This window comes from Equus przewalskii, chromosome 19 (genome assembly GCF_037783145.1).
Source record: "Equus przewalskii isolate Varuska chromosome 19, EquPr2, whole genome shotgun sequence".
NCBI lineage: Eukaryota > Metazoa > Chordata > Mammalia > Perissodactyla > Equidae > Equus > Equus przewalskii.
This window is the reverse complement of record NC_091849.1, coordinates 52,845,808-52,858,232: the sequence shown is the minus strand read 5'-3', so window position 1 is coordinate 52,858,232 and position 12,425 is coordinate 52,845,808. Positions and strand designations below refer to the sequence as shown.

The window sequence follows — 12,425 nt, the reverse complement described above, 5'->3', positions numbered from 1 at the left end:
AAGATCTAGCAAAATCTCAAAATCCAAAAGAAAATATCAAGTGCGTGGGCAGATAATTGTGTCAGAAGCTTAGAGAAGACGTCTGCCCTAAAGACTGAAAATCAACCTAAGGAGTAATGATGTTGTGGCCACGGATGAGCTCTCCTAGGGCAAGATTATAGAGTTACTCTAGCAGACAGCCTACAGCCGAACCTGAAGCAACACAAATATTAATTGGCCAATTGGATAAGCTTACAAGGTAGACATAGAAGAAGCATCCAGAGTAATCAGAGGAAGACAAGACGAGAGAAAAAAATGTGTGTCAAGAAAGAAAGAGTATTAATCTATTCCCGAAGGTGGCTTAAAATTCCAGCATGACAAGGACTTCCAGAATCTCTGAGTTGGATGTGGTTGGTAACCTGTAGGAAAGATGCTTTTGTGAGGGGTCTATACCCGTCGGCCAGACTGGAGTGTGTAGATCACCATGTAAGAGATGAAGAAATTGAAGAGATGAGCACAGGCAACTCTTTGGGGAAATTTGCTGTGAAGGGGAGGAGAAAAGGTGTTAATTAGCGAGTTTTTTTTTTTCTTTCCTTTTTCATACAAATGGATATTCTTGAGTGTATTTAGAAATGAATAGAGTACTTCTATTTCTGGCAGTATGACAAAATTGGCATCAGGACAAATCACCCTTCCACAAGAAAATGACCACAAGGTGCTGAAAAAATTTCTAATGACATCTTCAAATGTAGACAAAGCATTTACTAAAATTCAACAATGATTTCTTAAAAGGGAGTTGCAGTCGAGGAATAGAAGAGAACTTCTCTATTCCGACACAGAGTATCTACAGAAAACTTGTGAGAAACATTATACTTAATGGCAGAATAGTGAAAGAATGCCTTTTAAGATCAGGAACAAGACAAGTGTGCTCAGCGTCACCATTTAGATTTAACACTTTTCTGTGGGTCCTAGATGTGGAAGAGGAAAGAGAAACGAGGAAAGGAAAGGTCTGAGCATTGGACAAAACTATAAGTATTGAAAAGCGTATAATTATCTACATAGGAGATATAAAGGAATTCAATAAATTGTTAAATTTTGTGAGTATTTAACAATGTTGCTGCATGAAAATTCATGTGTAAAATCTATTGAATTTCCATAGTTCAACTACAAGGAGTTTGAAAATATCATCCTAAAAAGATGATTTACAGCAGCACTTGTAATATTTAGCAATATCTGGAAATAATTATAGCCAAAGCTATGCAAGAAAATTATTATAAATTAAAGAATATTATTGAGAAATAATAAACACTTATTGAAAGACATCAAGAAGATCTACATCCATGTACTGAAAGGCTCAATATCATTAAAAAAATAAAAAGGCAAATCCGGTGACAGGTGAAGGGTGGGGGGGTGAGGGGAGTGGAGGGATGCTGAACAAGGCCCAGGGCACCAATGGGTGGGGCAGGCAGCTGAGAACGTGCCCAGCCCAGGAAAGTGGCAGGGGGCAGGAACACACAGGGGCTAAGGCTCCAAGCTCCTCACATATGCTCCATTGGAATTCATTTACAAAACACAAATTCAAAGATCATAGTACGAATTTCAAGGCTGTGACTGCAGAACATGAAACCCTAAGCTCAGGGGCCCTCTGAGTGCAGAGTCCTGTGCGACAGCATTGGCCACACACCGGTGAAATTGGCCCTGCTGATACCCAGGTCCAGCCTCCATATAATGTAATTGTATTAGTTTATTGGGTATCTCGATTTTTAATCTCTTGGCGATTCTCATCTTCAGGAATGATTGAGAGCCACTGTCTTGGATAACATCATGTGTGTTGTCTCAGTTATGTATCATGCATGTGTGTATCAGTGTATGCTTGGTTACCTCTGTGTTAGGGGAAGAAGGAACGTAATATGAAAGGCACTTAAAAAATAATGACAATGTTCTATATCTTAAACTCAATGGTAGATACCATTATTCTTCATAGTTGTGTTTATATTTTAAATTTTCTTTGGTAACTATAAGACTTCAAAAAAAAACTATCTTTTAAAATGGCAATCGAATTTAATCCAGCTGAGGAAAAATGGTTGTCTATTCAAGAAGCCGCTAAAAAATTTCCCCCTTTACATAACCCACATAACACATAGCCGGGGCAAGATCTACACCAAACTGAAAAGCTTCTGCATGGCAAAAGAAACCATCAACAACAACAACAAAATGAAAAGACAACTTACCAGTTGGGAGAAGATATTTGCAAGTCATATATCCTATAAGGGGTTAATATCCAAAATATATAAAGAACTCATACAGCTCAACAACAAGAAACCAAACAACCCAATTGAAAAATGGGCGGGGATCTGAACAGACATTTCTCCAAAGAAGACAAAAAGATGGCCAACAGGCACATGAAAAGATGCTCAACATCAATAATCATCAGGTAAATGCAAATCAAAACTACAATGAGATATCCCCTCACACCCATCAGAAGGGCTATTACTACAAAGAAAAGAAATAACAAGTGTTGGAGAATATGTGGAGAAAAGAGAACTCTTGTACACTGCTGGTGGGAATGCAACCCAGTGTAGCCACTATGGAAAACAGTATGGATATTCCTAAACAAATTAAAAATAGAATTACCATATGATCCGGCAATTCCACTTCTGGGCATTTATCCAAAAAACACCAAAACATTAATTAAAAAAGATATATGTAGCCCTATATTAATTGCAGCATCATTCACAATAGCCAAGACTTGGAAACAGCGTAAGTGCCCATGGACACGTGAATGGATAAAGATGTGAGATACACACACACACACACACACAGTGGAATACCACTCAGCCATAAAAAAGATGAAATCCTGCCATTTGCAACAATATAGATGGACCTTGAGGGTATTATGCTAAGAGAAATAAGTCACTAAGTGAGATAAGTCAGAAATAAGTCAGGAGAAAGACAAATACCATATGATTTCACTCATATGTGGAAAATAAAACAGCAAGAGAGTCCAGCCTGGTGGCATAGTATTTAAGTTTGTGTGCTCTGCTTCAGCAGCCCGGGGTTTGTGGATTCAGATCCTGGATGCAGACCTGCAGACTGCTTATCAAGCCATCCTGTGGCGGCGTCCTACATACATAAATAGAGTAACACTGCCACAGCTGTTAGCTCAGGGACAATCATCCTCACCAAAAAACATAACAAGCAAACAAACAGCAACAACAAGAACAACAAACACATAGATAGAGAGGACAGATTGGTGGTTTCCAGAGGGGATGGTGGTGGGGGAGGGCAGAAAGGGTAAAAGGGCACATGTACCATGACAGATGGCAACTAGACTTTTGGTAGTGACAATAACGTAGTATGTGTGCATGTATGTGTCAGGGTGAGGGAGGCATCTGTTTGGTGTATACAAGGTAGTCAAGGTACGTGTGTATTGTAAGTAAAAGAAAAGGTTCCAAAAAAAGTACACCAACCTTCTTAACCTTGACTCTCTAGAGAATGGGATTGGGGGAAGAATTTAATTTGTTTTTATATCCATATTCTTTAAATTGTATTTAAGCTTGTAGCACCTTGTATTGCTATGCTTCCATTCCCTGCAGGATTTAGTGGAGATAAGGAGTCTCTTTTTATTTTTATTTTTTTTTAAATCATTCTTCAAAAAGAAAGGAATGAATCTTTAGGGGCAGAATGAAGATATTTCCAAATCTCTTTTGGATGACTACAGTTGCCATAGAAAAAGACAACTTTGAGCAAGATGAAGAGAACATTCCTGTCAGTGCCAGGTAAGCCCGCATCTGTGGACTGAACGCCTCAGTGTAACAGAGAAACACAACAGTGATCCTTCGATCCTTCCCATTCCTGTGGTCCTCTCTGTCTTAACTCATGTCTCTCTCTTCCATTTCTCTCACCTCTCTATCAACTCTAACTGCCACTGATTTGCTCTGTGCTGCAAGATACCAGAGAAAAACAAGTCTACGTGCATTCAGAGGTTGGTAGTTAAGTGGAAGTTGGTGGCCAAATACAGTTTGTTCAGGATGCTCATTTGCCTAAGTGTGGTCCTACACGCAGGAACAGAGCTGTGTTCTTCAAGCGTGTTTTCCAAGCTTAGTTCTGAGACCAGAACTAAGAGGTTCTGACCGAGAGGGTTTGGGAGCATACTGTACAGACACAGCTTCGTGGTCTTTACAGTCTTACAGCCAGGTGGACGCAGTGGGCTCCACGGCAGCCAGCCAGGGTTTGGATTCTGATTCTACCGCACTATGGATGTAGAACACTGAGCAAGCCATTTAATCTCTTAGCTTCCTTTGCCTCAAGTGCGAAACTATGGAAATAATAGTATCTAGCTGATGAAATTGTTAAGATCAAATTAGAAAATGTGACCAAAAATAAGCAGTGAAGAAATGCTAGCTGCTCTATAATCGTTATAAGACTCTGACTTGGATAGATCAAGGAAGATCGTTTCCAGACAAACCGATGCTCCAAGCAAGTGTTCTGCAAACTTCAGAGAACAGCACATTAGTGAGTCATGAAATCAATTCAGTGGGTAGTAGTCAGCACTGAAAAAAATTGATGGAATAGAATAATAATTAAAAAAAAATAAGACATTGCACGTAAAAGGCTAATGTAAAATGCCTTGCTTACTGTGGTCTGAGGTCAAATAAGTTTGCAAAACAATGCTTCTGAGCAAAACAAATGTGACAACCAAAAACCTTCCCTGATTGTTCTCTCAGTGCTACTCAGTTCTGCCCCTTTCCTGTACAGTGAGCAGAAGCTAAAGGGGGATCTTTCTAGTAATGGGTGAGCGTCCTGGGAGGATGTGAGAAATCAGGAGGCAGTACTTAGAGAGAGTTCATTCAAAAATGTCATTGTGCGGGGCCAGCCCAGTGGCATAGTGGTTAAGTTCCTGCGCTCTCCACTTCACTCGTTCAGATCTGGGGCATGGACCCACACACTGCTTATCAAGGCATGGCATCGTGCCGTCCCACGTATAAAATAGAGGAAGTTGGGCAAAGGTGTTAGCTCAGGGCCAGTCTTCCTCCTCCCTCAAAAAAAGTCATTGTCCCAAGTATATGGGGCAGGGGATAAGGGTTTGTTAGAACTAGCGAGACCTAAGGATTTGGTTCTTGTATTCGTTTGAAACTTTTCCTATTATCTGAAGTTCTGAGAACTGTGACTCAAGGCCTTTAAGGTTCCTTTAATTCTATAAACCTGCCACTTGAAATTCCTACTGTTAGTAGGTAATAGAGGGGAAAATCTCATAAAGTTTAGTCTTACTTGGTGAGTGAAGAAAATGAAACAGTTTTGAATTTTCACTTTTCTAAAATCTTGCATAGCAGTACAATGTTTATGTATTTTAAAATGTCCATTTCTACTGTTTCTCCATGAATAATTTTTCCTCTATATAGGTTATAGTAGCCAAAAGATATGAAAGTAAAATGCAATAATAATAAAAAAACATATGGGAGAAAATCAGATTTAGAACTAGAATAAATTGCTTGGACTGGCATTTTAAGGGAACTTATACCCAAGGAACCAAGTTATCACTAACCTGTAGCATCTACTGGGTTTTTTTTCTGGATACCACTGAATATGGAGGAACCACTTATAAATAACCGTGATAAGATAACTGTAAATATTGCTTTTGGTTTAATTTATTTTATTTGGTATTTTCTTCTGTAATATTATAAGCCATTCACTGTAAGTACCTTTAGTTCCAATAGAATTAACCATCTAATATTAATCAGAAAGGAAGATTATTTGAGAATACAAGTCAACACACATAATGCTCCAGTTTTCCTCTTCGTATCCTGATTTCATTTGAAATTTGTCTGTAGTGCCAATTAGAAAAATTGTAGAATTCCACAGAAAGTTCTATTGGAATCAAAACCATACACTCTGAGTTCTGTGCCTATTACCCAATACTCAACAAATCATAATTTTGATCACATAGGCTAATGTGTATCTCTCAAGTATTTCTAAAGAAAAACAGAAAAAAATTGAAAATGTGTGTGTATCTGTATATTGTTAGATAGCTTAGATAAAGATACATGCGTATGTGTATGTGTCAAACATTTTTCATAAATATGAAGATTTGGTTTGTAATGAAATAGTGCATGTCTATTATTTCCTCCTGCGAATGATGCCTGCAGGGTTGGTGGTTACACCTAAGGGCCTCCGGGCCTGGGGATGTTTTGGGACTTGCATGGTTACATGGACTCACCCTGAAGATGGATACTGGAGAGGTCTTGAATTAGTATGTGATCACATCCTTAGGTTCTTTCTGTTAGACTCATAGACAATCCCTCTCAACCACTTACTCACTTTGAAACTCTGGTTGAATTATTTAAATTTCTAAATCTCAGATTTCTTATCCCTAAAATAGAGTAAATAATAACTTTAGACAACATGTTTTCCATCCCATCACTACAGGTGGGTCAGCAGACATATTAAAGAGAGAAACACTAAATCCAAAGGTAAATATGTTCCACATAGGTTGGGACAGCCATATAGTAGATTGTTAAATTAATAACCCCCTGATGAATCCAACTTTGAGTATATACATCCTTGCATAGTCTCCTCCCCCAGAAACTCTGAGCTTGGCCATGTGACTTGCTTTGTCCAGAGGGACATTTGCAAATGTGACAGAAGCAGACACTTGAGTAGTACTTGCACACTGGGGCTTAGCTGCTAGGAAAGCTGCTGTCACCACGTAAGAGTCCTGGGGTCTACTGCTGAAGAGGTCAGATGGAGGAGAACCATGCCATCCCAACCAATAGTGCTTGCTAAACACAGTCTTGGACTGTCCAGCCTCAGTTGAACTACAAGATGACTGAAGCTACATGAGTGACCCCAGACCAGACCATCAGAAGAGCTGCCCAACTGAGCCAAGCCCGATGTGCGGAACTGTGAGCAAATAAATGGTTATTTTAAGCCACTAAGTTTTGGGGTGATTTGTTCCTTGCCATAGAGCATTAGATGCATTCAGTTTTCTGATAGGATAAATCGTTTACACTATTGAAATCAATAAGTGATAACTATGAGTGACCAGTCACATAAATTAAAAACATGTACCAGTTGCTGATAAATGAGTAAAATAGTAAATGCACAAAATATAATCAGAAAATGGGTTTTAAAATGGAATAACAAATATAAAGTTGTCTTTGTGAACAAATTTTCTGTGCTGGATTACTACTTGTGCTGTATACACAGAAACAAGAAATACATATATATTTTTTATATATATATAATATATATGCAGTTTTATTTGGGGAACTTACTGAAACATGACCTTCTATGAAGCATATGCTGGAAGATCTTGCACAAAGACTCTTCACTTTGTGTAACGGCCCTGCAGGTGCACTGCACTTGCAGGACCGTCCCCAGGGTACCAATGTAAGCTGCTCTGCAGTCATCAGTTCCCGAGCAAGTGAGGTCCTGCCTGCTTACAGTACTGATGCAAGTCTCATCTTCGTAGCACTTTCTAGTCACCCGCTGCCAGCATTTTGCCTGGAATGTTCTATAGCGCCTCCTAGAAAGAGTCAAGAAATGGAATTAACCTCCAAATAACATTATTTCACATTAACGTGTACTGCTGCCTCACAAAATGAAAGATTGACATAAAACAAAGTGCCTCCTGATTGCCAGCACATAGCTGAAAACTAATTTTTTACATTCAAATAGCCCAGCAGAGACTGTGGAAGAAAAAGGAGAGAAACCCTCTGAATTATTCTCCTTTTGTGATGAAAGACAGAGGCTAAGTTTAGGATTCCCTGGGTGAATTTTCCTTCATTGTTAATTTTATTTCATTGGGTGATGATTTGCAGTGAGACCTACTTGGGAGATCCATTAGCAAGATTTCTTAAAGCAGAACATGGTTTCGTGGCTAGCATTCGGGCTTTGTCTCGTAGCAGGTGATTTCAGATAAGGCTCTTCACCTTTCAAGCCAGTTTTCCCACAAGATGGGAGGTACCACACTCTTTCTCAACATTTCTAAGCAGACTAATTAGAATTTACAAAATGTTTTGAGATTTTCTGGTAGCGAGAGCTAAGTTAAAGTAAAACATTTTGAGTTTGTGTAATGGCCAAGATACTCCATCAGAACCACATCCATTCATAGCTTTTCTGACTACGTATTTGATTCTTGCTTTACTAGCTTTGAATGAAAGTCAGGATAATGTACAATAATTTCACTTTTGAAACTTTTAAAGTCAGAAGATGTTCTTCCCAGTGGAACCAAGGATATTAATCTTCCTACTTAACATTTATCACCTAAAATTACATTTTGCCCTTTCTTGAATAGGTCACCATCCAACACGCGTGAACACCTTTTGAGTCATGACATTTGTCATAAGCTTACTTGCTGTCATGATGCTACTCTGCTTAAATCCATAAACCACATTATTTTCAATAATCTCCTATTTTAAATCATCTTAAGGGATTCAGCTTTTAAATATAATGGTAAAAATTAATTAGCATATTTTAAAATTTATGTTTAAGGAAATACAACTTTTTTAAGCACATAATTCTGAGGCCAGAAGAATAAATAAGTTCCTTTAATGCCATTAAGAATGATATAAAAGATGTCATCTAAATGTAAGTATTGACAATATTAATTGTCATTTATGGGGTTGATAGAGAATAAATTTGCACCTAGGTGCCATTTATTCTTTTTTAAATATGCGTTTACTAAGTTTAAGTTGCATGATTTACCTCCTTAGTATTTCACTCAGAAGTTGTTTCATTCAGAAAATTAGTTGCGAAGTTTTGCAAAAATGATGAACTAAAGGACATTTAATTAAAAATTCAAAGATCATAAAAATACTTTGGTATACTAGTTACCTAAATCATTTAAAAATCTTTTTATATATGGCAAAAAATATTTATATTATAGAAATTTTGTTTTAGGTTTGAAATGTTTTGATATACAGTATTTTCATTATCTCTATTTTCTTGATCTTCTGCAATTTTTTATTTTGATTTACTCTTCAAACAATTGAGTGCTTAAAAGAATAATTTTAAAAATGGAATTAGTCATTTTGATTTATTTTTGCTATTTATTTCCAACACATTGCAAAATGTAAGAGAATGTCTGTATAATTTCTACACACAGAATGTATTATAGTTGCTTTTGTGACCTAATATGTAGTCAAACTCTGTGAATATTCCACAGCATTTAAAAGAAATGTGTATATTGTGGAGTTTTGCCTTTAAAAAGTAGTTTTAGAATTTTTTTCCAAGCAAATACTTTTTTTCACTACTTTCTTGAGTTCATGCACTTTAAAATACAATGTATTATAATTTTTTGTAAGTTTCTAAACATTTATAATTGGCAAAACATAATCTCACCTCCCATCTGTACTGGACAAAATTAATCGAAAAATGGCCTTTATATCACCTTCTTTGGCCTTTTGAAATGAACAAAAGAGTTCCAAGACCTATCATGAGTTGAAGAATTGGAACAGGGACAGAAGTTGGATTTTCAAACCCAAGTGCCCTACTCTGCCCCATGTACATGCTCTTCTGCAAAAAAGATAAGGGAGAAAGGGCTGAACTTCTGCACAGAAGAAGTGGTTTTTCATTTGGAGATTTTTTTCCATCTGAATTACATTAACAATAATTTAATATAAATGCTGGAAATCTCTCTAAGGCAAAATTTGCTTGAGAAAATCACAAGATTTGTCTTTTCACCTTGACTATTAATAGTGTATAATATTTCCATCACCTCTATTAAGTACTCTTAAGGGACTATCTGCACATAGTGAAAAGAAATCAAAGACACACAGTCCTTACTCTCTGAACTAATCTATGAAAGATAGAAATTACATAAGAAGATACGTGTATATCGACGTTAAAACATTACAGAAATTAAGTAAGAGCAAGATATTCAAAAGTGGAGGGAAATGAGATGACATCTTTTGAGTGCCTGTCATATTCAAGACCCCACACCAAGCAGTCTGGAGAGGCCGTTAAACCTAGGAGTCCTTGTGGAGGAGAATCAGAATCCCCAACTCTGTACCACTCAATCTGAAAAGGCGTTGATGCCAATGTGAGGTTAATGCAAAAGTGTGTGCTTCATGATCCACCATGGGCTTCTCAAGGGCTATAACAGCAGATTCCATCACTTGCCACTAAAATATGTAATTTGATAGGGAAGCTCCCATATATCATGCTCTGAAGGTTGAGGGCTACTAACTTCAGGATAATGAGGCAGAATACCAAGGGCCTGGCTCTGAAATCAGGTAAAACTGGGTACCCATCCTGGAGACATCTGGTGTTTCTGCAGGGATTGCTTAAAACAAATAAAAAAGGCATCCCATGCCTGATTAAAATGGTATTCGGTTTCATTTTTAGTGCAGATAGATTAACAGATAGTAATATTCTACTTGTGATATGAGAAAAATAGTATAATCAAATGTTTTTACCATATTTCATTGATTGTAAGAAATACCATTGTTTTCTTACAACTAAAATCATTTGTTGGTAATTAAATTATTGTTTAAATTTAATAAATGCTTTCTTGTCATTGTGCTTGACTCATTCCAAATACATTCGGGATATTAAATTTAGTGTAAAAATTAACATCTTAGAATCCATGAGATACAATATTTTACTAAATAAGGATTTTTAAGATATAAATGAGTTTGAAAAGTATAATTGCATTATAAAATATCTTTATTGTCAATTTTATTTTTCACTCAAGAGAAATAATTAATACACCTTAAAATAATTGATAAACATTTGTACGACAGAATCCTCAAAGATAATTTTCTTAAGAACTTTGGCATTCTATATAATAAGTTGAAGCAAAAAAATATGTCAATGCTCTAGCACTCTGCTTAGATCTTTCCCTTTTATCGTATAGAATGTGTGTTATAGGGAAGCAGTTGTCTTTTTTGACAAATGTTTGCAAGATCTGGAGCTACTTTGCAAGTTAGAACGACTGAGAGTAGTGGAGTGAAGACAGTTAAAAGGCCAAAAGAAAGCAGTTTACCAAGACCCAGACCCTTCGGGAAGTCGATAGCCTTAAATCTTTTAGCTCATTTGCCAGTGGTTGAAGCAAGGTCACAAATGTGACATCTTGCTCCAAGCTATCACATACTGAGTGACACCTCTACACTAATGTTTATTTTGACAGTTAAATGAATTTGCTATATATGGAGCTTTATTCATTTAAGTAAAATTAAATATAACAGTCCCTGATAGAAGGCACTGGGTAAACAAATTCGTATGACGAATTATCCCCAAAAGAAGCAAACGATGAATCCAAAAACTACACAGTTTAATGCTGGGTCTTAAAGAAATCTCCTTCAACATGGTAACATCAATGTTACAGGTAGTTTTGATTCATCTAATTTATTCCTCTGTCTTCTTTCCTCTGTCCTCAATTTACTTCCTCCATCTTCTTACTCTTGTCCAAGGAGCCCACTTAACTGTGAATCTCTTACCACACAAAAGATAAATTCATCGTGAATATAGAAGGAAATGTGTTAATGAAGACCATAATGAGGAATAGAAAAAGCCTGAATTTTGGATTAGATTTACGGTTCCCAGGAGGAGTTACTTGCAAAGGTACAGTATAGGCTCAACTAGCAGCCAGAGTGGAAGTTTTAATAAGCGAGCCAAATCATTGCTACCTGTCCTCAAAATCCTCCAGAACCTGTCCAGACATTTTACTCGGAGTAAAACCCAATGTTCTTAGCGTCCTTCAGGGCCCTCCATGATCGAGACCTGCCCACACCTCATCCAGTGACATCTCTGACCTAACCCCTCATTGCTCTCCCCGTTGCACATTCTACCCTCACTGCTTTTTGAACATGCCACGCACATCTCTTCCTCAGCACTGGCTGGTCCATTTGTTTGGTATCTCTTTTCTCAGTATTTACTGAGAGAGTTTCATTTTCTCGCTTCTTCAAGTCTTGTCAAATGCTTCCTACTGGGACCACCCCATTTGCATTGCAAAACTTTCTGCCCATTTACAATCCCCATTATTCTGTGTTGTTGTTGTTGTTAACCTCCAGAGTGCTCATTACTTTGTATTATAATATACATTTTCCTTATTTATTATCTGTCTCTCTGACTAAACTATAAGCTCCACAAGGCAGATATTTTTGTTTCTTGCACACTCATGCCTAGAGTAGTAGTAGGTGCTTGAGAAAAAAATTTTTTGAACAAACAAACAAATGATTAACATTACTCCCCTGAGAATCAAGGTATGAGGTTGGGAAGAGGAGAATGGGTAGATTTCTGACATCACGTCATACGTGTGTCCTGGTAATATCCAAGCAGTACTCAAGTGAACTTCTTCCTGATCTCCAGTCTGAGACAGAAAGGATTAATGTGAAGTTTGAAGAGTCACCTTGTTAAAATTCTATGGTGTTTAGCAGCCTTAAATAATCATACCAAAAAACAAATTAAAAACCTGGCGTACCAGTCAAGTGTATTAATTCATT

The 12,425-nt window shown here is 37.2% G+C and overlaps 1 protein-coding gene across 1 annotated transcript in view; it reads right to left on the bottom strand.

Annotated features, from left to right (window-relative positions):
• GFRAL (GDNF family receptor alpha like) overlaps positions 1–12,425 on the bottom strand; it is a 51,053-nt gene that overhangs the window by 24,847 nt on the left and 13,781 nt on the right. Inside the window, exon 4 of the mRNA XM_070584805.1 lies at positions 7,254–7,504. Within this exon, the coding sequence (XP_070440906.1) occupies positions 7,254–7,504 (251 nt within the window). The remainder of the gene's footprint in view (positions 1–7,253; positions 7,505–12,425) is intronic.